Source organism: Alligator mississippiensis, chromosome 6 (assembly GCF_030867095.1).
Source record: "Alligator mississippiensis isolate rAllMis1 chromosome 6, rAllMis1, whole genome shotgun sequence".
Lineage (NCBI taxonomy): Eukaryota > Metazoa > Chordata > Crocodylia > Alligatoridae > Alligator > Alligator mississippiensis.
In genome coordinates, this window is record NC_081829.1 from 19,158,526 (window position 1) to 19,186,352 (window position 27,827).

At 46.9% G+C, this 27,827-nt stretch overlaps 1 protein-coding gene across 1 annotated transcript; it reads right to left on the reverse strand.

The window, feature by feature from the left end:
* Nucleotides 1-491: 491 nt before the first annotated feature.
* SCD (stearoyl-CoA desaturase) lies at nucleotides 492-27,744 on the reverse strand. Its single transcript, XM_014605104.3, has 6 exons — nucleotides 27,485-27,744; nucleotides 22,733-23,012; nucleotides 11,138-11,268; nucleotides 7,057-7,262; nucleotides 5,214-5,446; nucleotides 492-4,308 (listed from the first exon to the last, which is right to left on the reverse strand). Exons 1-6 carry the CDS (start codon nucleotides 27,509-27,511, stop codon nucleotides 4,109-4,111), a joined length of 1,077 nt encoding a protein of 358 aa, XP_014460590.1. The 5' UTR covers nucleotides 27,512-27,744; the 3' UTR covers nucleotides 492-4,108.
* Between the last annotated feature and the right edge of the window lie 83 nt (nucleotides 27,745-27,827).

Here is a 27,827-nt window from a genome sequence, read left to right on the forward strand (position 1 = left end):
AATGACAGCTGGAGTCTGCTGCATAAGACTCCTGTCTACTTGTTTCAAAGCTACAGCTGCACAGTGCACATCTATAGCAAGAGGAGAGGGGAATGAGACTCCTTCCACTACTGTGCTGATGTGCTTCGCTTTCCCAGAAGTTTATAGGTTACTGAACTTATATGATACACTCAGACTTGCCTAGTTACACATAACCGAGATGCTGGTATTACGTGTTCTGCTGCATGTATATTTGTCAGCCACAACATTTTGGCAAGAGGCCCTGGCTGGAATTACACTGAAGTAACCCCTGCTAAAAGGGATAGCTAGCTTTCTGGTTACAGGGGTGTGACTGGACAACGCTTGTGGTTGGCAACGAAAACCACTCCAATAAGCTCATTCACTGCTCTCTCTCCTGCTCTCCACCCCCATTCTCTGGTTAGTGAGCAACAATGCATAACTTTTGTTTGCCCGAAAAGCTCCAGAAAGCCCAACCATTGGCACTCAGTCAGTCCAGTTTTAAAATAACCTTTTTATTATGAACAAATAACACTTCAGATCAGCACAACCAGATTTCTGCTTCCAAATTAGTAGAAATTATTTCAAAAAACAGTTTTTCAGTACACAAAACATGGAGATCCTACAATGCAGAAACCCTATGCCATGAGACCTGTATTCTACTCACTTTTCAGTAACAACAGAGCTTAGACAATGTGCAGACGCGACTTTCCAACCCAATCCTTTTTCCGCTTATCCAGCACCCAGAAATCCAGCCTGCGTGGTACAGTCAGGGCTGAGAATGCTGTTTGCAGTCAATTCACTTACTGCTGTTGCTACCACCACGTGTGTTATACCTCCCACTTCATGATCTCACAGTGCTGTAAAAGTATTAAAGCCTCACAACATCCCTGTGAGGTAGGGTGTGATCCCCATTTTGTAGATACGGAAACTGAGGCACAAATAAATTAAGTGACTTGCCTGTAACCACAAAGCAGGTTAGGGGCAGGACTAGGATTATAACCCAGGAATCCTGCTGCTCTAACCACTTGGGTCCACAGCTGCTTTATTGACTTCCACCTCTCTTTCTGACTCAATTTAGTTAAACTTACAGAAAATGCATTCAGAATACAAGCATGTTGCCACCACCAAAAAAAAAAACAAAAAACCCAAGGAAAAAAAACAACCCACACAAGTTCCTTAATCTAACAGAAATTGTAACTGAATACATTCGAAATCACATGCACCCACAATTTATTGTAGGCAATAAAATAATTAAGAAACCCCTCAACTTCCATAACTCAGCACAAAAAGAAAAACAAATTCTACAATAGTTGTCAATGCTTCAATGTATATTGAAGATTTAAGGCATCCAAAGATATTTGCCAATGTACCCACAAAGTAGCTGAGCAAACATCAGGACAGTTTGGTTACTTCTACTTGGCTTCGATCTCACATCAGGATATTTAGACCTGATCAAGGATCTGGGAATTTAAAAGGAACCCCTGAATCAAAAAAGCCTGCTTATTTCTGAGAAGAGGTTAGACACTGCAGTATGTCATGGCACATGAATGTGCTCTAGGTTATGTCACACAACATGTTAAGATCATGAGGAGAGGGGAGGGAAAATGCTGGATGGGCCAAATTCATCCTTGGTGTAGAATCCAGGGACTTCAATAGGATTTAGACCTGAAAGAAGTTGGCCCAGGGTTGTTAAATGACAATTTTTTTCTATATGGTAGGATAAAATTATAGTCATAGCCATCTTCATTCCAACATCTTATATAATAGTAAGAGCTTTCTGCTGTCCCCAGGATGTGGGCTTTGCTATGCACATTACTGGCTTCTACCACCTTTGAGACCTGCAGAGGAGAGAATGGAGCCTGCCCTTGAAGACCCCCTTCTCCGAACCTTGTTTTGAGCATATGCAACATGCCTTCACACCAGATCAAATGCAAGAGGCCTTAAGGTCCCCAGCCCCAATTCCAAAAAGCATCCAGAACTGTCCATTTTCTTCAGCCCTTGGCAACCCTCTGCACTATTGCTTGGATGCATTTGAGCAGAAAATACTACCACCACTAATGGAAATAAACTGGGTGCAGTCTGGTGAAGGCCTTCCGAGGGAACAGGATCCCAGCACACCAATCTTGTCCCAGACAGCTACAACTGTTCTGGACATAGCATGCAGGAGGATTTTAAACACACCTCTCAATCATCTGCTCACAAATGTCGCAGGTCCTCAGGTAGCATAACTGGCATTTAATCAGTCAGCTTTAAGACTCAATTATAAGATGCCATTAAGAAGTGAGAAATGTGCTTGCTGTGCCAAGGAATGAGGCAATGGACACACCCTACTGTGCTTTCAGGTCCTACCTGGGATTAAGAATGGCTCAGCAGACAGCAATACTGCCAGAGACATTCATATCTTGGAGATTTATGGGAACAGTTTAGATGACTGACAATGAGGAGATGCTTTAGCAAATAGATGCAAGTGTCAGCAACAGTTGGTCTAGTGCTTCCCACCAAAATCAGGGCTCCCCCCTCACCCTCACTAGCAGAAATCAGGATCTGATGGGCAGTGTCTTTAATCTGTGCCCAAATCACTTTCAGAGGTGCTGAGAGAGTTGATCATAACCCCCTAAGGTGCCCTGCTGCACTTTTAAGCAGGAAAGTTCTTCAGACCCAAGTCCATGCCTAGTCTACAGATACAGTGCAGTACTCCCTGTCTGCCCTGCTTTCTAGATGGCCCGTGACAGGAAGGGGTCAGGCATGGCCTGGAATGTCATATCATTTCACTTTCTCTTGTTTTATCCCTCTCTGTGCTGCCTGGTTTGGTGTTGGTTTCTATCCAGAACTTGTTATTAGACTGTGTGAATCTCATACTGATAAATACAGCTCTCCCCTGCCTCTCTGGAGTATTGTCTTGCTTCCTCCCTGGTTACTGGAGGGGTGCGAGCACATCAGCTGCCCCATTTTAACCACACTCAGGAAAGAGAATCTATGGAACACACAAATATGCACTGAGGGTGTCATTCTCCACAGAAAGGGACCCTGATCCTTTAACATATAAAGCAGCTTAAAAACAGCAATGGAGCTTTGGTTTGCATCCTTCCAGCTTCTCCCAGCCTCTTGATTTAGGAAGAGTTCCTTTTCCTGGCAAAAATGTACCAGTGGTCTGCTCTGTAACTTCCAAAAACTTTCCTAGCCAAGTACATTTCAAGGCATTGAAAAACATGTCCCTTGCCTAATCCCCAGATGTCCCTCTCCAGTTTTTTGAAGTAGGCAGCTTGGAGTCCAGTATTTGCTTTTTTGTGTGTGTTCAAGGCAAGTGGAGCATAGAGATGCTTCAGGCCAGTGAAAGGAGAGAGACTGTGATACTACAGCAAGGCAGTAAGGCAGATGATGCTCCCCAATCTGGCCTGGGCAATGTTCTATAGCCAAATGGTACACTTGCCTGCATCCCTCCATATGAGAGCTTTGAGGGGTCTCCTCTCCAGGCCCAGCCTCACCTTTCCTCAGCTTCCTTAAATGAAAGTAGGGCCAATGTCTGGGAGATAACATTGTGCCAGCAAGGAAAGGAGAGGGGACTGCCATGCCCCATTGAAAGCAGCTTTATTAGACCAAGAGTCAACAGCCACGAGAAGGTCAGGTCAGAGAAACAGAGCTCGGAGTGGGAGAGTTTTTGGGAAAAGAGAGTCACTGACTTTGGCTCAAGTCTTCAGCTGGTTGGTACAGATCTCTCGCAACTCATGCTACACAGCCAGCTTACATGATATTCCCTAGGCTACTTTCTATCAGCTCACTGCCAGGGATACACAGAAAATTAAAGGATGGAGGAGTCAGAGGGGGAAAGGAAAAGAGAGAGATCTTATTAGAGACAGACAAAAAAAGAGTGAAAAGAAGAAAGAGAAGAAGAGGGAGAGAGGTGGTCTAGCATTATAAAAAGCAAAGTTATAGGTCTTAAAATACATGTTAAAACACAGTGTGCGAGTGGGTTAAAATCATTATCATCATCATAAGCAACCTGGTAGCATTATTCAGTAGTTAGTAAAACAGAACATTAAACCTTTGTCCAGCTCATTTAGGAGGGAAATAAAGGAGGGAAGAAAAGTGGCAGGAGAGAAATGGGCACTCAGCCAGTCTTGTGGCTCCCATCTCCAGTCCGAATCTTCCGAGCCCGGATGACTTCCTTGGACGCCATCTTGCAGTCGCTGGCCAGACCCACGAAGTACATAAGATCGATAAAAGCTGTTGTAAAGTTGTAGTGCCAGCCGAATTCACTCGTGGAATAGTCAAAGGGGAAGGTGTGGTGGTAATTGTGGAATCCTTCTCCTGAAATAGAAAATCAGGGAAGAGACATTGCCAACACCCAAACCTGGCTTTGAATTCCCTCAAAGCATTATGCCCCCAAAATCTCTGCTGAAAACACATTGTGCTTTCCTTGACTCTTTTCCACTACAAGCCCCAGCCTCCACCCACTGAAGTCCATAGGCTTGTTGTCCACCGAAATCCATGGGGGATCTGTTTTTTTACCTCACTGGGAACAAAACGGGGCCCTGTGTCAAGTTAGTGCCATGCATGCTGTGGCGTTGCCTACACTGAGGGTTTTCAGGGAAATCTCCCAGCTTTTAGCCTCTTCCCAGCACATTTCCATTAGTGAAAGCACCAGTGAAATCTGGGTTCAAGCAATTTTGGCACTATGCTCTCTACTCCATACTCTGAGCAGGGTCTGAAAATGTTATGGTGTGGATGCTCTCCACTTCAGCATCCCCACTATTCCACTACTGATGGTGTTAGCAAAGATGCTCTGGTGAGAGATTCCAAGCAACTGAGGGCATCAGAGAGCATCAGGGCAGAAGCATCTTCATCATTCAGGTTGGCCTGGAAATAAGCTATTGTACAAGGGGTGGCAATCAGAGGTGGAGCAAGCTGGGATTACGCAGTAGAGTTCCACCAATTTCTATGCAGTTATACTACTTTAAATCAGCTGAGAGTCTGGCCCATTGTAGTTAGTCATTTCCCACCACCCAAAACTCCATTTCTTTAGGTTTATAATTGGATACAATGTTCCCCTTCCCATCTTCTCCCAAACTCATACACTATTACTGTATCCCATAAAGCAGCTGCTGTGTTGCACCCCAGAAACAGCTACATTTCAGCGGTGAATGAAGCAGGTTTTAATTGTATTATTCAGTTTTTCAGGTGCTTCAGAATCTAAAAAGGCATCGCATATTCACCTAAGGCTCCCAAGACGACAAAGCGATTCTCCCGCGGGTTGATGTTTTGATCATAGGGCCGGTTGCCAAACATATGGGCTGCACTGTTGACTAACCAGGTGGCATTGAGCACTACAGCGTAGCGCAGGATAGCAGGGATGAAGTAGCTGATGACCAAGGATTCCCCCCAGAAATACCAGGGCACTATGGTGGGCACCAAGAAGCACATGATCACCACTGAAGGCTTGTAGTACCTGCCAAGAAAGAGAAGGGAGGGAGACAGTGAGTGGGAGGGAGAGATCACTAGGGGAAGGTTTGTGGATTGGGCCTGTTCAGAACACTTACAAGGGTCAGTATTTAGGAAGTGGGGAGAGATGCTAATTGTAAAGACACTAAGAAAGTTAAGCACAGAAATATTCTACCTTTGACCCCACTATTTTCCCTGTACCAGGGGAAGACAAAAATACAAACAAACAAAAAAAATCAGGGAGTGGGTGCATAAAATTAGGGGGAGAAACTGGGCCCAGAGGAAGAGGGTCCCAGGTGGTGGATGGCATGGGAATGTAGGTATACAAAAAGGTGTACAAGAAAAAGGATGCTGGAATTTAGGTCTCGCTGTCTAGTGCCTGTCCTAGGCCCAGGGTAAGACTGCATCCCTGGCAGGCTGTAGAAACAACAGCGGCAGGGAAGCAACAGCACTGCAGCAGTGGTATACCCAGCCTGTCCTGAGCTGACTTTACAGCCCTTCCCTTCCCCCTCCAAAAAAAGAAGGTTTAATGTATTTATGTATATATTCAACTACAGTTAGATGGAAACTTTCCATCATGGACTTCTGCACAGATTCACAAAGTAGGGACCAGGTAGTGCAAACACAAAGTTCAGCAGCCTATAGCCCACTGGCCAGATCTAGCCTGCAGAGCATTTAGGATCTCTGCATGGTGCCACAGGTGGGTGGCAGAGGCTCTGGCTCATAGAGATGTGGCTTCAGCAGCATTTGAAGGCAGAGGGGCTCTGCCTGTGCTGTACTGCAGCTGGGTGCCTGAGACTTTGGCAGACGAGGATCTCTGCACAGTGCCACAGGTGGGTGCCTGGTGCTTCAGCTGAGAGGTGTTCTGCCTGTGCCATGCTGCAACTGGGTGGCAGAGGTTCTGGGGAAGAGGGAGCTCTCTCTGTGCTGCACTAAAGCTGGGCAGCAGAGAAAAGCAGCAGAAGCAGCCAAGTCCTAATCTTTGCCCACATTTTACCAAAGCTGGGTTGTTCCACACCCCACTACATACCCCTCCACTACTGGGTACATTGCTGACCCCTGCTGAAATGGATGCTTTTGAAAGCTGATTAAGCGTGTAGATGTGTCAAACATGGGGCCCACAGTGCTGCTCTGTCTGGTCCACTATGGAAGTGGTGGAGTGGGGCCTGCTTCAAAATTCTGGGCCCTTTGGCCCCTGCTGGCCATTGCCATGGGTGGCAAGCTTGGCTCACTGCCATCACTTCCCCCAAGATTACTACCACCACTGGCAGATCCCCTCCTGTTGCTGGCAGACCCCTGCCCCCAGACCTCTTGCTGCTATTGCCACCAGACCCTTCAATGCCTCCAGACCCCTCTCTACTACCAGACCTGCCACTGCTGCCATAGTGGCCACCCCTGTGCCCCAGGTTGAATATAGCCTGTGAGGAGCCCTGCAGTCCAGATCTGGCCCAAGGGCCCAAGTGAATTTGACTACCCTGCTATAGGGGATTCTAGTGTAGGCTGGTTTTGGCTTATAATGATACACGATGGTTCTGAGTCCCTTTGGCTTCCAGCACATCCTAGTAGAGTAGGAAAGCTAAGCCTCCCCCTTCACTGCACAAGCACCGCACAGCTCACCTCCTCTGGAACATAACCACTTTGTCAGCCCTCAGATCAGACAGGTCTAGTGTCTTGCCCTTTTCAATGACATCAGGATGTTTGCGCACTAGCAGCCAGCCGATGTGGGAGAAGAAGAAGCCGCGGCTGGCATTGTGAGGGTCTGCGTCTGTCTCAGAAAACTTGTGGTGAACACGGTGATCTCGGGCCCACTCGTAGATGTCATTCTGGAATGAATGCGGGCAGAAGACTTACAAAATCAGCAACGCACAGAGTTAGGGCCAAATTTGCTTAAAGCATTTCTATGTCTAGAGATGCAGATAGAGGTCTAGTGGGATTTACAAAGCTGCCTACACAGATCAGGCATCTAAATCCAACTGATTTCAAAGTTCACATTATTTACTTCAAAGATTGGTCAAAGCAACAAAAAACACCCTCAAACAACAAAATACAAACAAACAAACTTGGCTCCAGTTCAAGAAGAGACATTTTTGCTTTAAACATTTTGATTTTTTCCTTTATGTTGATTCCCTTTTTTAACCTCATCTTTTAATCAATCCATTTCAAGCCTTGATTTCTTTTTCCTCCTCTGCATTGCCAAACCTGACTGGTCAGTTTAAGCAGACAGTGGCATGTGTGTGCTAGGCATCAAACAAACATTCTCAAAAATGAAAGATTTCAGTTTGTGAATGGAAATAAATGATTCTGAGAATTATTACAAATAAAATACCACCTTCATAGAAAGAAAATTCTGTTGAACATAAATCAGAACAAAACCAGCTTGGAAAGTGTTGAAATATTAATAATTTTATTAAGTAAGGTATATCTTGTCCAAACTAATCATAATAATAAAAAAGATCTGTATTTACATTACTGGCTTTATAAAAAGATCTCAAAATGCTTTGAAAATCTAGGTAAATATCTTCCCATCCTACAGATGGATGACAATGGCATTATTCAGGCACATTTATGGCAACCATCACTGCAATATCCTTAACCTCATATGTACACGGGATTTCTCCTCAGTGCCCCCTACAGATTAGGGATGCAGCATTATCATCCCTATTTTAGAGATGGGAAAAGTGTGATAAAGAGAAAAGGCAGGTAGAGTCCATACTGATTTCTTAGGTACCTCCACTGAGGTGTTGCAATTCCTAAAACGTTAGGACCCTTGCTGCAGAAGGGGGATTCAAAGAAACAGGCTTAGGTTTTCTGGCTCCCTATATCAATGGGAAGAACTGGGTGCCCCCTAAGGGCAAGTTAGAGAGCCTGGATGCTGGGTGGGGAGCTGCCTCAGGCTAGTCAGTAGGGAACACTGAGTCTAGGAATGTCTCCCAACTCAGGCCCTCCCTTGGAGCTCAGGTACTCGAGTCAGGCTCATACCTCTAGGTCCCTCAGGATGCAGAACGCTAAGTCTGCTCCTAAGGGAAGGCACTTACTGAGTGCCAGTAAGGATGCCCCTGCTGTCACCCACACTTTGCATAACAACTTAAGACCAGAATATGGGTGACCTGGGCTTCAAGGTCCTCCACAGCCTGAGCGGGTTCAAACTTTCTAAGCAGAGTTTGGGTAGGGGCACCCTTCACCTATCCTCTTCAAGTTAAGCCACTGTGCAGCCACAAATCAGTCACAAATTCACAGAAGTTTAGGGCTGGAAGGGGCCTCATGAGATCATCGGGTCCATGAGGCCGGAGAAACAAAGACAAAGATGGAGTCCAATCTGTAACTTAAAGGTTAAGGCACTCAGCTGGGAAGGGGGAGTTTTTGGATGTCCGTCTTTGTCTTCACGATTATTTCCAGGTTTTACCCAACTAATGTCTAAGCAATCCAGATAGCAGGGACTAGAATCTATGTCTCTTCCATCCCCTGTGATTTCCCTAATCTTTCCTCACCCCCTTGAGAAACCACCTTGCACCAGAAAGCACCAAACCTAATGCCCATTGGTACTCAGACTTAATTAGCTGCTTCCTGGGCACATGGGAATTACCAAATTAGACCGCACCCAATGTTCAGCTAATCCCCTGACTCATCTCCAAGTGTGGCCAGAACAAACTGCTTGAGAAGGGATGTAAGAGAACCCCACAACAATTACTCAGTGGGAGGGAAAGCATGGGAGAACAATGCTTGTTGACATTGTTCAGAAAAATTAATTACAATCAAAGCTGCCAGGAAACGTCTTAACATTTTTTTTTTTTTGGGGGGGGGGGGGGAGCTGATTTCTTGAAACTGAAAATTTTCTTGGAGGGTACCCAGTTTTGACAAAAAATTAGACCTGAGAACTTCCCTGACAAAGATGGAATTTCTGGAGTGGAAAGAGACCTACCTCAAGATAGTCTAGTGGTTAGAGCATTTGCCTATACTGTGGAAGACATTCACCTATGTTGTGATGTTCAAGTCCTTTCTTCAAAGAATATTTGACTGTTGATTTAAAGTGGGGCAGCCCTAACAGGAGAGACTGGGAGAAACCTACTTCAGAATAGCCTGGTGGTCAAGGCACCCACCTAAGATGCTGGAGAACAACAGCACAGACATCAACCTAATCAATCAAGTGAATGTCCTAACCAAATTACTAGTTATCCTTGGGTATTGTTTCCTCTTGCTTTTTGTGAGAAAATTCAGAAAGGCTTTGGTTTCATCCAGGTGAGGAATAGGAATTTTTTTAATCTTCAAAAGTTGAACAGTTCAGAAACACAGTTTTTTTCAACCTGCTCTATTACAGCACTCCAAGTCTTGATGAACAAGAGTCCATTTGGTTAGGATAGATAATGCAGTGCCTCAAAACACAACCAGTAACTGGGTAAAGAGAAAAAACCAGTCAAATTCCATAAAATTCTTGTCCTGAGCCAGTTCTTCCTTTGCTTTCTACCCATGATAGAGCACCACTCACAGCATCTTTTGTGACACAACAGTCTAAGCACTTTCTTATTCCAGTAAAGTATGACTTGTGCTTTGGATCCATGAGACCTCACTTTGCACCCAGGCAACAGAGTGAAGCCTCTTCTTGTACAAGCAGGACCAGAAGCATCTGTTCAGCTGCTTCACAGATTATAATAGTTTCATAGTAGCTGGGGTCAGGAGGGACCTGAACAGATCATCTAGCCTGACCCCCTGCCACAGGCAGGAATGAATGCTGGGTTCACAAGACCCCAGACAGGTGATCGTCCAACCTCCTCTTGAATTTGCCCAAGGTAGGGGTGAGGACCACCTCCCTGGGAAGTTGCTTCCAGATTTTGGCCACCCTAACTGTAAAATATTGCCTTCTGATCTCCAACCTAAACCTATTCTCCATCAGCTTATGACCATTGTTCCTTGTCACCCCAGGTGGTGCTGGGGAGAAAAGAGTTCTGCCTATTTGCTGTTGATCCCCCTCATGAGAGAACACTGTTCTCTCATGACCTGGACAATGCCATGAAGTGCCTGTCAGATGCTTGTGGCACTTGTTAGCTTCCTATTGGCTCAAGTGCCCCTTAAGTTAAACTACTTCCATGCTGGAGTGACTCTACCAAAGTGAACAGAGCTCCACCAAAGTAAGGAACTCTGTTATTAATTATGATGAGTCTGATATTCTCTTATCCAGTTTGAGGGAATACAGGTATAGTCTTATCCTTGTTGACTTCCTGGACACTTATTTCTATGGTCTAATGCCATTTTGCATGGAAAAGTATTTCCTTTTTTGACCAGGGGAAGGCGAGACCATGCATCACAGGAGAGCAGCTTAGTTTCTCATGCTGCAGAGCCTTTTATGGGAACCAGACACAACCATTGATAGGAGAACAGACCTCAGAGGGAGAAGAATGAATTCCATGCGGTTGGGAGAACTTCCTACTGGCGCATGTCCTGAGCCAGTTCCCCAAGATTGGGAACTCTCACTCCATCTCAGCAGCATTTCTTGTTTCAAAGTCTCCCAACTTAAGATGCAAGATGAAGAAGCTGAACTCAAACATGACTCTAGAATTGAAACTCTAAGAGGACAATGTTTCTTCAGGTGATCCAATAGGAGAAAAGCACCTGCTTTTAAGATGCTGCTTTATTGTATGTGTGTCTACAGCTTTGGGCTCCAATGATTCTTTCTAAAGGCTGGCAACATGCAAGAGATTCTTACCTGGAAGGCCATGGAGTTGGCAACAGCCAGGAAGATTCTGAGGGGCCAAGTTGCTTTGTAGGACCGATGACTCCAGAGGCGATGCGCTCCAGCGGTTACCCCCAAGGCACTCACCATAAAACATATGATACCTGGACAAAAAAAGAGGGGAAAAAGAAAAAGAGTGAGTTGCCCAGGTGCTGAGCCTCTGTTGGATCAACAGAAGTGAACACCCTCCTTCACAGTTTATACAGGCAAGACAGAAACTTGCTGAGATCCAGAATTGTAGGAATTAGGTAGGAAATGAGACATGAGGTCTCACTGAATCCTTTATATATACCCTCTAATCTGGTTTTAAATCATTATGATAATTGCTGAAATAGGAAGGCTGGTCTTGCAGTTACCACAGTGCACTGGGACTGTGAATAAATCAGTTCTAATCCCAGTGGTGTCACATACTTCCTGGGTGACAGGAAAAGTCAATTTAGCTCCTCATGTGAAAGGCAAGAATTATAACAACAGTGCAGCCCTCCCTGGTAAGGGCATTATCTGAAGGTTATATTTATTAGCATGTTGCATTTACTGTGGTCCAGGAACCGTAGAAAATAGGGATGGAAGAGAACTTTGAGAGAGGTGATCTAATCCATTCCCCAACTTTAAGTCAGGATCGACCCTACCTAATCCATTCCAGACAAATGTTTGTCTGCCCTGCTCAGGTATTTGTTTAATCTGCGCCAGAAGTAGAAAGAACAGTCATTTCCAATACTGCCCCATGCAATGATTCCATAGTCTGAGATGTCTTGCTCTTCTGATAATCAGGATAAAGTCTCTTCTTCACTAATTCTATCCTGTTATCCCTCATTAAGCCTCTTGTGCATTTACACCCTGTGGGAGATGATCTTTCCCCACATTGTTACTCTGGAAACCATCTATCACTTTAGCACTTAATCTTATCTGATATTTATGCCTATTGCCTGTCCCACTCCAGTACATCTCAGCACACTACATATTATCCGTGTTATCCATGACAGAATCTGGCAGGTGTTTTTAAACTATCAAAAGAAATAAAGCAGACACAGGCTCATTTTCTCTCAACATCTTTTTAAATATCCCAGCAGGGGAAAACTGGGAGAAAATGACTGTCCAATCAAGCCCTATACTTCAGCTTCTTCATAAATCCCAAACTATTTCAACCTGCTCTGTCCCTGCCTCTGAATCCTCCCTTCTGCTCAGCCCTTTGATCCATCACAGTAGGTAATTCTAAACCCAACAATCACTTTCAAGTCTTGCACAGAAGAGCTTATTGATGGATAAGAGCAGAAAAGTTACTAATTTGATTTTTTCCCCTCCTGCCTTTTCCCCAGGGCTTGCTAAGGAATTAGCCAAGTGGAATTCCATCCATAAGGGAAATAGAAACATTAGGATAAAAAAAAAAACAAAACACAAAAAAAACCCAACCACAAAACACATGCCCTTCTTTCTCCCAGGCATACATCACTATCTGTTTGTGAACATTTCTGTCCCAAACCATCATCTTGGCTATTTAATTTAGTCCTAGAGCAACTGTCCCTAAAACTAGACTGGTATCTTCTCATTTGAGTGTTGGGTATTAGCTGAGAACTGCAACTTAGACCTATACTTGAAAAGCAAACAACTATGAAAGAAGGAAGAGCTGCATACTTTGACAAAAGAAACAAGGTCCTTTGCTATCCTGCCTTTCCACTTACGCAATTATCAGACTAAAGATAATGGAGACTGCACTCACATACACCAGAATAATTTATGTTTGCTCAGTGTTCTGGAGGAAGGTAAACTTCACCTCCCAGTATCCCCTGTGGGAAACTTCCTCCTTAGTAAAAATTCACTGATCTCTGCTGATGTGAATGAGCAGGAATCATGTGTTGGTTTGGCAATGCCTAACATCCAGTTAAATTGCCTTTAACCAACCCTGCCTTGAATACCAGCAAAGTGCATTGTGCTAGCAGTTATTAAGATAAAGAATGACAAATGTAGTTATCCTGCACATTTTAAAAGATGTGCTGGATTTGAGACATGCCCATGTGTTTTCATGCTGGTCTTTAGTTCAAACTGATCAATGGCTAATCTATTAGTCTCTCAATACTGCTTCCTCAGTATTTCAAATATCTTTTTCTTTCCAGCCTCACAGCCAAATCTGTCTTCAGGCTCAGGTTCTGCCTTAGTTGATATAACTTTCTCCTCTGGCTTGTAAAATACATCTCACTCAGCTCTACAAGACACCACCACAACAGCTATCTTCCTTGTCTGCTGAGCTGATCACATCTCTCCCCTCTTCAAATTTCTCTATTGGCTGCCCCATCCACTCCTGAAGATAAGCTTCCAGTCGCCTTCTCCTAATCTGCATCAATGTGAAGATTCATGCCACTAGGGTAAAATCAGAAATCTGCTGGAAGAGGGAGGCATCAAAAGAGGCAGGGTAGGCCTCTGCAGAAAATAACACAAGATGCTGAGCAATGTTTACAGAGATTTCCCCCTCAGCCACAGAGCTCCGACTTGGACTTCCCTCCTCTCTTCACCGGTTTTGGAAAGAGAGGTGTTTGGACCTGGAGCTTTGCTTCTGGTCTGTATTTGATTTGCTGACAGGAAAACACCACGTTTGACTTCCTGGTGATCTTCTTAAGCACTTCTCAGAGGCCAAGGACTAGCTCAGACCATTCAGAAAAGATTTTCCTATGTTTTAAACCCTGCCTTACTTGTCTTTCCTGAAAGCCATCAAAAGGTGCGGGGCTTAGTCTTGTCTTTGAAAAAGCACCTGAATGCTTGGCTTTTGTTTGTGGAAGTGCTTGGCTATGCAAAGCTGGGTCAGGAGCTGGGCCTCTGCCAGGAAGCTCTTGGTATTTCCTCTTTCTGACAGGAGCATGACTCACTGCATTTTGACAGGTTGCTGGATCCTACTAGAATTAGACAGGAACAAAAAAATGAGAACGTTCAATCAAGCACATCCACCATCTCAGCATCAGGGTGAGAGGGCGGCTTCTGGCTGGCTCTATTTTCTAGAACCCTAGTTATAAGCATGAAAAGGAGCAAGAAGAAAGGGTTAGAGAGTGTGATGCTTCTGAGCAATAGGGAAATCACTGGCATCCTTGTAGGTCTCTGGACACAAGGTACTATGTGAACATTTTATTGACACTAGATCACAAGGTGCAGCTTCCTACCCATTTATAGATCAACAGGCTTATTGACTTGTTCAGTCACACAGCTTGCCCATGACAGAGCTAAGAGTAGAACTCAGAAGTCCAGTTCATCTGTTTTAACCACAAGACCATATGCTCTCTACTAGTGACTATGTGATTAAATGGCATCCTGGATCAGCAAACAAGGCACAGATCCAGACAAGATCATTTTTAGGGGTAGGTCACATTGTGCAAGAGGAGACAGTGTCTTGGACACTGAATGGGACTGTAGGATCTTCATTCAACTTTAATGGCATTCAAAAACAAATGAGCCCTATTTCTAGCCCTGAACATGGGCCCGAGGAAATGAGGGCCAGCTCTTGTTGGTGCTGTTATTTTGTGGATAAAGTACTGCAAAAAGCCAACAGAATAATGGAGGGTCTCAGGGAACCTCAGCTACACAAGAAGCAAGCCAGGTTCACGTCTCTGACACAAACCCCCACTATATAATGGAAATAGACCATGTCCCAGGGGAAGAGATGGATGAACAGCAGACAAATACAGGAAGGGGAAGAACAAAAGGGAAACAGGCTGTGCTGAGACTTGGGCAGAAGAGAGCACAAGTGTTCCTGCTGGGTTTAGCCTATGTCCTGGAGCCAGGTCTTGTAAGTCTAGCTCTCTTGCCAACTCACTGCACAGCCTCAGGCACAAGCCTAAGGCTGAAATTTGGAAATCTCGGGTGCCCAACATCCTGGAACTGATTTTTCAAAGACGTTGAGTACCTGCAGCTCACACTTACTTCAGCTGGAGCCGTGTGACCCCAGCTTACTACACCAGGCATGACTGTCTGACTATACCCTCGTGTCCCCCAACCTGATTCCACCTGCTGCAGCTCATCTTACAAGAAGATTGTAAGCTCTTTGGGGTGGAGCTCTCTTTGCATTCTGTGTGTGTGTGGCATTTAGCAATAAAGGGTCCTGTGCAACCTTTAGTCACAAAGGTAGGAGTAGCAGCAGTAATGTAATCTGGTTGTTGATGAGGATGCTACTGAGATGATGATATGAATGGTTAGACAGGTGGAAGCCAGAAACCTACAGCTGGACAGACTGGTGGACCCAGCAAACCGGACATTCCCCTGGTTTTCAGAAGACATCAGGACCACAGCTGCAAAAAGCTCTCATGTATTGGTTTAGCAGTGGGGTAAACATTTGGCAGAAAAGGAAGATCCATTTTCCAAATATAAGCCACTAAGAATGGAGAACATGGAGAGGAAAGGCTGAAGGTGATTGTCACAGGCACCTTGGGAACTCTGCCCAGGACATACTGAAGGGCAAACCCCCTTGGCTTGGATGCGGCCATTAATGTTCAGAACATGCAGAAAGCTGTTGTTTTGGAAGCATTTTCCATATCTCAGCATCAACATGTGTCCTGTGTATGCACAGGTTTCAGTAAGGGAAGAAGAGTGTTTAGAAGGACTGACTGTAGGAAAAACTAAATTCTGACATCTCTGTCCAGAAATACCCTAACTTCTTTTCTCAGCTGGATAGGGAGAAACGAGCACAATGTTAATTAAGTCGGCAGAGAATACCATATTGGGAGGTGTGGCCAATAGCCCAGAGGACAGAGCAACAAGGGACCATCTGGAGTGTGTAGATAATATGGGAATAGATCCCTGGGTGCTGTGCAGCTGGTTTGTATTGCAGTGCTGGGGTTCTTGAGCTACAAGTGCTGCCTAAATGCCCCAAGAAAGACTGCCTCACAGTAAGGGTGTGGCAGCATAGACATGAGTAAGCCTCATCTCCTTCCTGCTACTGGCTGTGCTGGAAGCAGAAGACCTTGTTAGAACAACGTACCATGCTGCTCTGCCAACTGTGGGTGGCATTTACAGCCCATTATGGCCATGGCGGGTCTAAGTGAGTTAGAACCTTCAGGATGCTTTACTACAGGGGGACTGCAGGGGTGAAAAATCCCCCAGGATCAAGACAGCAGGAATAGGAGCTATACACCACCTTCTCATACCACTCTTCCTGATTTGTGTGGTTTGCATAAGAGTTACGTTTCCAGTGCTGGTGAGGAGACCAATCAACACAGCATTAAGCACTCTGAGACGCTAGCCAGCTCCAGCTAGAGCTGAGGAAGCTTCTTAGCTGGTGTGCTTAATTGGCCAGGGCTCCACTTAAGGCAGTTGCACAACATATCTTACTCCTGAAACAGGAGAAGTACAGGGTCAGGAAACTGCTTGGACTCCACTTCCTGCCTCAGCTTTGTCCTCCACTCCTATCTGGCTGCCCTTCATATCCTGGACTCTCCATCTCCTGGTCTCCAACCCCATCCTGATCACTGTTTCTGGATTTTGGTCCCCGAGTTGGACACTGCAGTTCTTGGCCTCTGGCTCAGTCTGGGTTCTGCCTCAACTCAGATGTCAGCTCCATCCCCCCACCTCCATTAGTGCCTGTGCTTCAGCCCCAAGAAGATTGCAGCTGGCCCACAACCACAAAAATAAAACAAGATTTGGCTTTGGGAAATAAAAGTAGGAAGTTTGAGGTGGAGAATAAGCATCTGAGGACAATGGAAAAAAAGACATACAGAAAGCAACAATACTGAGAGACCAAAGGGAAGTGCTAGCCCCTGCACTGGGAAGACTTCCCTGTGCCTACAATACTGTGCGGTTCTGGGTAACTAAAGAGAAAGAGATCAGGTATGAAACTCAGACCAGGCTGGAACTCAGAAGGGCAAACACACACAACGTAGGCTGCTTACAGATGTAAAAAAAACAAACAACCCCCCCACAAAATGGCGCTTTACTTCAAATTCTGCATGCCCCCCCACTGAGCCAGCACATGCGCAAAAGAGGCATCATATTAGTTTGACCTGGTTCATCCAATGTCTGTATAGATTGGGCGCTTCAGTGGAGCTTTTTTGTGCTTTTAATTAATAGCTGATTGAATCGACTCTTAGATAAAGGTGCCAAAAAGCCCTGCTGAAACATGTAATTTATACAGGTGCTGCAGAGCTGGGTCGAACTAACCTGCTGTTTCTTCTGGTAAAACGCATTTCCTGCCCCCTGCCACATCTGTCAGCAGCCTAAGTGATGATCAAAGAGAAGTTAGTATGTGGAGTCTGGCAAACTGAAAATGAGAGGGGACATAACCAGAATGTTGCCTGGTCTCTGCAGGGTGTGACCATGGAGGACACAGGGTGGGCAGGGCTGAAGTAAGAATAGCTTCTTATAAAAATGCAATAGTCAATAGTCCTAAGCCCTGCAGTGCACAATAGTGTTATTGTCAAGGGTGCTCTGAGCCATGAATGATGCAGATATTCTGAAGAAGGTGATGGGAGGAAGCGGGGTGGAGGGGGCGCGCCAAAGAGTAAGGAAGGAAGAATCAAGTGTTTGCCTATGGCTTGGGAAACCTGCTTTACCACAGGTGTTCTGAGAGGCTTTAGGGTGATCATAACTGTGCTTAGTTCCCGTATCTATAAAATGCAGATGGTAGTACCTTCTGCACTCATAATAAGGCAATGAGCTAGTAAGAGTTACAGGGGCCAGAAACATACCTAGGAAACAAAACTATGAAGGCAAGCAAAGTGAAAAGACTAGGAGATATTTCTGGGCAGCCAGATCTGTGGAACTTCAGAGAAACTTGAAAACCAGATGGGATGACTCATTGGGAAACTGGCTCTTGCGAAGAATCCTGCCTGGGTCCCAGGATGTCAGGCAAGATGATCTACCTGGTCTTTTTCCAATGTAAACATCTGTCATTCAAGAGACAGAAAACAGGTGGAGCCTCCCCTTTCCATCCTTGGAATCCATACTCCAGTCACACTCATTCAGGCCAGCTTCCGAAAGAGCAAACGCAGTGAAGCTATGCCAGTTGGCAGCTGCTTAGGATCTGGCACTTTGTGCTTACTCAACACCTGTCACTCCCAAACAGTCAGACTACATATTGACAGGAACTGTGTAGCCACTTCCAGAGAGGGGTTGAAGGCTGGCCATTGGCACTTGCACCTGGTCAGAGGCAAGATGGATTTAAGCCAAGAAAGTGAGCGCAAGCTCCTGACCCAGTGAAAGTGTCAATGGGATCTCCAATGTCCATGCTTGGCAAAGAAATAAGGAAAAAGTCCCAAAAAGTCACACAGAACAGGACTTAGTTGTCACAACAGGCAGATAAGCAGAGCCAGCTCTGCTGGGATTGACATACATGGGGCATATAGGTTAAATGCATGTCTACCTGGCAAAAGTAAGTCATAGGTACATGTATAGGTGCAAGCTTCACTGACCTAGCACATGTAACAAGGGCAATGAAGGTGCAATTATGTGCTAGTAAGTGGCATGTACATCAAGGTCTCTGGAGGGTTTGCATTCTGGTGGTTGGGACATGCTAACATCCATGCTACCTCATCTTCATTGCTCTTGGGTAAAGCTGTACTAGTGGGTAAAGCCAGCATCAGTATGTTAGCACCTGTTACCCCCTCACCCTTTACCTTTCTTTGTAGGCAAGGATCTAAGAGCACCCAGGAGCTCATGTGTTTAGCACAAACTCTGCTAAACAGAGTTGAAAAACACTGGGGTTGAAAAACAAAGCAAATGTTCTGGGGGAAACTGTCCTGTGTGGTTCCCCAGGGCATGGCACCAGAGCACAAGCAGAGCAGGTTTCAGGGCAGTTAGCCCTGCTTCTTGGCCAGTCTACAAGATCCCCAAAACCAAGCTTTCTGCCACACCAAGCAGTACTGAAGGCCTTGAAACATTCCCACAAGGATGTGTTGATGCTACATGTTCCAGCCAGCAGTGCTGGGTCCCGGGACAATCTGCACAGATCCTAACAGATCTGGCGTGCAGAAGAAGATGCTGTCCTTGGACCACGCCAGCTTCCCAGGGTGAGGTTCTTCTGAAAACGCTCTGCCATGTGAATGGCAGCTTTCTGAGCAGTGCTAGCTTTCCAGGGAGCACATCAGGGCCTGTACTACCTAGAACCACCCCCTGCATTTGAACCCTGCTTATACCTTTAAATCAGGGCTATCCTACCAGCCTCTGACTGTGAGGTCCAGAGGGATCACAAAAAAAGGGACAGAGAAACCAGAGGCATATGGAAATCCAAGGAGGTAACAATTATACCTCCTACATCCAACCTGCCTCTGAAAAGAACCATCTCTTCCCTGGTCCAGCCACGATGCCCCAGCCTCTAACCCAGTGGTCCTCAATCTTTCTAGACTCTACGCATTCCTTTTTAGACTCAAGGCACCACTTGGAAAAATATGCCAGCTCTTGGCTCTCACTATTTTTATGTAATCAAGAAACAAATGGATAAATTCTTCTGTTGCAAAGACTCTGACACATCTGGATCATTTTGATACTCTGGATTCCTATATGAAATCTCTGGGTTTATCTTGTGAATTATGCATAGGTGTTTGCACACCTAACAGTGCTAATATTGTGCAGCACCCTTAATCTCACATCACTCCAGGGTGCTCTGGCACCATGGTTGATAATCATTGCCTTGAACCATTCCAAACTCCAAGCAGTTTGGATGATGCTGTCCAGGGGCGAAACAGTTGCCGAGGAGCACCAGCTTGGCAATGACATGAAGGAACAGCAAAGCAAGAGCTTGCAGCCAGATCTCTCAGGGAACTGTCCAATTGTCTGGTTTGCCAAGTGGGCCCAGCCAGGCACTCTTTAATACATAGGGTCTGGCTTTGCCTTTGCTCCCAGCAGTGTAAATCCACAGTAACACTACTGCAGTCAATGGGCTTGCTCTGGTGTAATCCAGGCTCAAGTGAGACCTGGAGACTCTGGTATAAAGTGCTCTAGTCTGCTAGTCAGAAGCTGAAAGCTCTGCAGAAAAAGTCTCATGGTAGAGAGGTTTTCAGATCAAGCCCAAATCCTGGCTGGGCTTCAGTTGATTCAAGGAAAGGTTTGCTTCTAGCACTGGGCAGCAGCTGTGAGAGAGCACAGTGGAACTGATCCCATCAGGGTGGCTCACTTTTCAATGACAGCCTCTGGCTATACAAGGTGCAGCCTAATGAAGTTTGCAAGGTTTGCTCAAGTGTTAGGCTCACTGTTTTTATCTGTACATTCAGGGAAGGGATAAAAGAATTAACCTCCAAGTCAACTCCACCTTGCAGCTTCAACCGTTCCTTTTCCCCCCTCTCTCATGAGAGACACAAGTAGTATCCTAACAACTTGACTCCCTGGCATTTCCTATTAAGAACATAGCATCTGATGAGGTGAGCTTTTGTTTGCTACAGCTTATGTACGTCTGATTCAGTTAGCCTGTAAGGTGCATCTCTACCTGCGAGAACAGGGATATTTATATTGCCCTTAGGGAATGGCTCTTTCCAATTTGGCTGACTATTCTGTTTTCCTCCTTCTGATTTAACTGCATGTAGTATTCTTCTTTACATGCCCTCCTAACATCCAGTTAACATCCTCTCTCCTGGTTCTAACAGGGTATGTTATATTGCAGTGCCCTGTCCCTGAGTTTTAACCCAGAACTGGCTGCATTTCATCTACTGTCTGTTTCCATACCTCCAGGACTAGGCTTTCAAAAGTGTGGTACAATCACTGTCATAAGTGCTCCATACATGTGCACTTATCATGGGTCATCATGGGAGATGCTGGGAGAAGAAAGTTCAATGCTAGGCTCTACCTGGGGGTGCTGAGTTATTTGAAAATCTTGGAAGGGGAAGTATTTTGGGACACCGGTTATCATTGCAAAGAGCCCATCCTCTGAGCTCACTCTGTCCTGGACACCCATCTATTCCAAAGAGATTTCTCATTCTCATCCACAGCCTACAGTACTACTCTCATACCAGATCAGCCTGGGGCTGACTTCACACTACACACAGCTTGATCCCCAGTTCTCTAAAGCCTTCAGCCTCTCATCCTAAAGAGTCACTGCCATGGTACATATACCCCAGCTAGTCCACACATGGGTGAGTGCCAACAGCAGCCTGTGCTCTGGATGACACCATGGTAGAATGAAAACATGGCTGACAGGTCCACCTCCTGTGCCTGCAGCTGGTAGCAGCCATCTGTATGATGTGCTACTTGCTATTTACCAGGACTCAGATCCTACTGGCTTAATCCTCCCTGAAACCAACCCATTCTGACACCTCTGTAAGCTTCAGGCATGTTGCACAGCATTCCTAGTCCTCCCATCTATCTCCTCATGAACCTCTGCAGCTCAGCTCAATCATCCATGGATTTGCAGGCCATTTGACTCAGAAATAGGGCAGCCTGTTACCAAGTGGATGGGGAAGGAAGAGATCTGAGACAGATGCTTGCAAACAATGCTCTGTTCCCTAATGCAACAGGAAACTCCTGGCTCAGTTGTGACCCGGTTGCTTAAGAAAATGGGAGAGAAGGTGAATATTGATGTGGGAGGGAGCTCCTTCTAGAAAGGCTTGGGAGTTCTCTGCTTCCATGTGACCAGATCTATTGGTCTTCACTATGGCAGGCATCATCCATCCCATCACAACCCAGGGAACTTCACTGGTGCCAGCCAAGGGCATCAGCCCTGGGGCCAGATAGACAGCAAAGTGAGAACACAAATTAGCTACATCTGTGCTGCAGAGTGAGAGAAAGAGGGGAGAATGCAACACTGTTTAGGGATTAATGGCCCCTGTAAAACAGAGATGGGGTGGGAGAGGGAGGGCCAAAGCAAGAGACAAAATGGAGCCCCAGAGAGCAGATTACTTACCTGATCATGTAAGGCCTGATGTGATTCTCTGAGGGGTAGAGAGGAACATCTGTGCCCCCCAAGGGAGTGTAAACAGATCCTTCCTGCGTCCTCTCAGCTCCTTGGACTGCTCTCTGCCCCCTCCCACCCAGTCTGTGTACAGTGGGAGGGCACTGCTGTGGGGAATCTCAGGGTCTCCTGAGATGGCTATGATTCTCTCCCCATACCTACCCATTTCTCTTCCTACCCAGTGTACAAAATCAGAAACAAAGAAAACACAGGTGTATCATGATTTTTCAGCTCATTATCATCAGCTATGGGCTGGGGGAGAAGTCAGGGGGAACAACAGGAGTGGGCAGGTTCAGAGAAGGCCCCTATATGACTACCTTGGATGGGGGCTGTGAAGGTTGTGTGAAAAATGGTTAAAAAATGCCAAATGGAAAAGAAAAAAAATATATCTGGAACCAAGAAGTGTTCTTCAATATAGGAAATCTCTTTCCCACCCAGCCACGATCCTACCTTTACTTTTGCCTATGCATTAGAATTCACTTTTTAAACTAGTAATCACTTGCACTTCTCTGCCATCTCCTTTCCACCCAGGGATCTCCCAGTGAACTACAGATATTAAACCTCCAAAACCACTTGCGAACTAAACTGAGCATCATTTCAACACTATCCAAACCCAGTTTCTTCCTACACCTTTGTATGAGGGCCCAGGCAAAGGAATAACTTCTCCGATCAGTCAAGCTCACATACACAAAGAAGAATAAGGGAGTTCCTCCACTTACCCCATCCCAGAGTCATCAGTTTTGCTGAAGGTATCAGGGAGATCCCATATAAGCCTCCTACATGCAGCACAGACATGAGGATGATATTTCTCCAGACATATCTTTTGGCAGGCTTGGGGCCCTCCTTTTCACGGTAGCTCTCATCAAAGATATCATCTGTCATGTCACGGGCAACTGACATTTCCTCAGGGTTGGACAAGTTCTTCTCCATGACTGCTTCCCCATTCCTTGTCACCCTTGCAGTAATGGTGCTGGTGGCTAAAGGGAAATCCTTGGAGAGCTGGTATAAAGAAAAAAGAGACCACGTGTAGATTGTATTCTGGTTTTTACTACAGGGATCAAGAGGAGCTGGCTCTGGATCATCTGCATCTATCTCCTAGGTCAGAAGGCATTAGAAGTCCACCCAGAGCTACAGGAGTTCCTCAGGGACTGCCCTTCCATCACAGACCACCATATTATATCTTGGGGGAAGTGGGGGTGGGGTGGTGCAGAGAGAAAAGAAGGTCTTGAAAGTCTCCTTCATGTGGACTCTGTCTGGGGCTCTACAGACAGAATCAGCAGAACTCATATATGCAGCACGTATTCCCATAGGAGGAAATCCAGCCCTTAAAAAGAGAGATTTCACCCAAATTCACCACTTTTGTCCTGCTTCATGCCAAGGGGGCTGACCCTTTGCAGAGAGGGTGAGTCTTCCAGAGGGTGAAATGCAAGACTTTTCCCCTCCAAGCACAGATTCCTTGATCCATGTTCAAAGGGATGGAGATTTCTGTGCAGGCTACCAGGAATGTTCTCTCTCCATTTGGCTTTGCTAACAGAACATTTTATGTTGATCATACACAGATCTGTGGAACCATCAGCTGAGCTCATTTTTTATTTAATCAGCAATAGTAACCTTGCAACCTAGCAGTGCAGGGGAGAAAATTAAGATTTGCAGTTTTGATCACTCTTAGATCACCAGTATTAATCCTGGATCTCTCTCATCCTTCCTGAAGGAGTGACTCAGGCAGTTCAAACTTTACTGCGTAAAACCTAACAACCTCCTTTCCAAACTTCTGTATTACAGTTTCCTTACCTGGAGCATAGTACTATAATATAGATTTATTTTAGGTCTGTGTATTGAGTTCTGTAGATGAGAATGACTGAGTGCAAGATGAATGTTGAATGCTCCCAGTTAGTCACTGAAGTTCAGACTGCCTGGCTGCTGCTAAGTTTTTGTACATGGGACAATTAAGGCACAGGAAAGAGAAGTGATTTACCTGAGGCCACAGACAGCCTTGTTACATGGTAATTTAAAGCGGCTTCTGGAGCTCTTAAGTCATGGACTGGCTGCACGCTAACCCCTTTTAAGCGACTTAAAGCGCTCATTATGTATCTTAAAGTTACGCCACTCCAGGGCAGGATTATCTCTAATCTGCCTAGTTTTGCTCCTAATTTCTGGCCACTCTTCACGGCTTTTCTGTTAAAGTCCTCTAGCATCTCAAGAGGCAGTGGGCAAGTGGGTACGCTGGGGCACAGCAGGCCCAGGTACAGTGCCTTGCCCTCCAGGGATGTCCAGCAGAGAAAACACTGCAACCCTAGAGCACCTGGCGACTGCAGCACCACCCACCACCATTCACGTTGACTCTGCCAGAAGCAGAGCCAGCTGGTCCAAGGAGGGAGGCACCACTTCCTCACTACCACTCACCCCAACTCCGCTCCCAGCAGAAGCAGAGCTAGCCCATCTGAGTGGGGGGGATGGGGCACTGCCTCTCCACTGCAGCTCACACTGGCTCTGCTGGGCCAACTGGCTCTGCTCCCAGCAAAGCTGCTGTGAGCAGCAGTGGGGAGGTGGTGCCTCCTGCTCGGACTAGCTGGCTCTGCTCCCAGCGAGGGTAGAGATGGTCTAAGTGGCAGCAGGAAACCTTGTGGGTGTAAAGCACTCTGGGGCTGCAGTACTTGCTCTGCCTGGTGTGGGCAGTGAGTCTGTCCTTCCCCTAGTTTCCAGTCCTTCCTCTGCACACCAAGCCTCCAGTGGCAAGTCACAGCTGTGGGAGGAAATCAGAGCAGGTTTTTGCCTTAAGGTGCAACTTCACTAAGTTGAACAACTCTAAGCCAATTAATATTTGTTCTGCTTACAACATAAGGTCTGACAAGGCCCAGAGTGATCAGTGGTAGAGCTACAAACAGAACTGACAAATCCTGCCTCCCAGTAGCTCTGAGGTAACCAAGAGACAACAGTCATTCTTCCGATGCTCTATCACCCACTACTAGCAGAAGTGTCCAGATCACATGTGCATATTACAAGGCACAGGCAAGAGTGACCCAACAAGCCATGATCCTTTAGTTAAACCCTAGATCTGCTGCTTCTCCTCCAAGCCAGGCACAATGGCTTTCACTGCCACTGGGGGCCTGTCTCTGGTCTGAACCTAGGCACAATGGGCTTGACTTTCAGCAGTGCTGAACCCTTGAACTCCAGGGGATTCATTAGCCCCTCAAGGGCCCAATTCTCCATGGTCCTGAAGGCTAGATAGACATTGCCACCAGTGCAAACTGGGTATGAAGATGCTACCCAAATGACAATTAGGCTCAGTGTCTTTGGAGACACCAAGGGACCCTGACTGACCTTAAGCTCCATGAAAGTTAATTTGTATCCTGGGTGACGAGGCATTAAAGCTTATTTATACTCACATGCCTGCTAGCAGCAGAGTTCCCTCCAGGGCCACCATTTCACCATGGCCCAGTTCCTTGAGGGAGACACTGAAATCAGGCCATGCTGCTTAAATGGCCTCCCTGTCTCAAGGGCAGAAATCAGCAATTTAGCCATAACCCTGCCACAGAGAGGGATTGCAAACACTCAGGGATTCCACTCGGATGAACCCTCCAGGTATTCCCTCTGCCATTTGGAATCAGCGACACTTCATTTAGGACAAAGAGTGGACACTGCACCCAGTTTATGCATCTCTCTAGGGCGTGTGCATTCCAGTTAGCTGCATATGCTGGCCCTATGCCAGGCTAACCTATTGAGTGCTTAATGGGATTGGGGCATAGGGGAGGAGAAGCACATCTGTACTGCAGATGCCAGCAAATATCCTGCCTCTTTAAGTGGATCTAGACAACCGTGATGACTGGGAGCCAGCCAGGTTCTTTGCGTCCTGGCAGAGGGCTCCGTCTTTCCCCATCCTTTCTTCCCTTACCTAGCCAACAGCAGTTTCATGGCACCACTGAACATCCAGAAATGCTGGAGATGGCCTGCTTTCAAATCCTGAGATTAAACAGCTGAAAGCTCTGCCCAAACCAAGTGCCAGTTATAGCCATCTAACATCTCAGCAGGAAGGTGTAGGTCCCTCCCTTGCTAAGTGATAATCGGCCAAGGAGAGCTGGGACTTGCCTACACAGGAAGAATTGCCGACATAGAGACATCAGTATAATTAACCAGCAAAACTCCCTGTGTGGACACTCGCCTGGCAGTGAAAACAATGAATTTTTTTCCCCCTCCGATTAGCTTCTTCTATCACTTTATGATACGCAGAAGCAAGAAAAAAAAAGACACACTTATTCCAGAATCAGGCCAAGGCCATGAACTGCAGACTACAGCCCACGTAGCAATGCTAGTATACTGAGAATTTTCCCCACACAAACAACACTTAAATTACTGAGGCCAGAGGCAGTCAAAGCTACCTCTGTCCAGGAAACATGAGGCTCATTTGGCAGGAGATAAAGGAAGCAGGGAGGAAGAAGAAAATACTTATCCCCTTGGGGCTGTGACTCCCACTGCCTCTACTACGCAGCAAAGAGGGTGGGGGTGAGCAGTGCTGCTTTGGAGCCCAGAGTCACGGGCTGCAAGTTGTTTACATGCATCGCCCTTCATTCCTGAATAGCCTACATCTGGCATCTGCAGTTCAGATGTGCTCCTCCCCTCTGCCCCAATATCATTAAGCACTCAATAGGTTAGCCTGGCATAGGGCCAGCATATACAGCTAACTGGAACACACATGCCCTAGACAGATGCACTAACTGGGTGCAGTGTAAGGCCCCAATCTCAGCTTCACGTCACATTTTAGCATGTGCAACCTAGCACAGGGTTATTCACAGCGTTGCGACAGAAAGCAAGTAGGCTGGAGAGCTGTTAATAAAATGCATCCCCACAAAGGTAAGTACACGGAAACATCCAGCCTCGAGAAGGGGGCAGAATCCTTTCCTGCCTTGCGTAAGCATTAACAGGGCTACAAAGGGGACTGCGAGGGACCCGAGCAGGGGCAGGGGGTTGGGCTTTGGACCCACGGTGCCCAGGTCTCATCGGGGTGCTAGACAGCGGCATGAGAACCGGCTGGCTGAACACGCCCTTAGGGCAACTGCTAGTAGAAAAGCGCAGTCATTTTTAAAAAGTGGCCATTTCCTTTCCTTTCCAGCCTCCCCAGCATTTGGACGGCTCCTTCCCCCTTCCCCGCAGAGGCTGCTGCTGCTGCCGGCTCGGGCTCCGGCGCGGATCCATTCAGACAAGCCCCGCGCTGCGCCCGCGCCAGGCGCGGCTCCGAGCCCGAGCTGAGCAAAGAAAAAGGTCCTTGTACAGACCCGACATTTTGGGACGCCGCAGCCTCCCCACGGGGCCGGCGGCACGGGCGGCTGCCTGCGCCACGGACACCGCGCTCCGGCCTGCAGCCGCCTGGATCGCCAACGAGAAACAAAAGGGGGAGGCGGCGGCGGCGGGGGACCCGATCTCCGCAGCCCGCGGGGCCGGGAGCCGGAGGACGCGACGAGCCGGCGGGGGCTCACCTTCTCCTGCATCACGAGGGCGGGCATCTCTGCTCCGCTTCTCCACGCGTGTCCTCTGCACCTGCGGGGACTGCCGCGGGGCCGCGGTATTTAAGCCGGCGCTCTGCCTCCTCCTCTCCTCCCTCCTCCTGCGGCCGGGGCGGCGCCGGGGCTGGGCGTAGGTGCGCTGGATCGGGATCGGGACCGGGAGCGGGAGCAGGATCTGGACCGGGGCGCTGCGGCGACGCGGGGGGATGGAGAGGGCGAGCCCGGGCGCTGATGCCTTCACACTTGCCCGCGGCTCCCATTGGCTGCGGAAAATTTGGTGCCACCTCATCCCGCCCTCGCCATTGGCTGCCCGCGA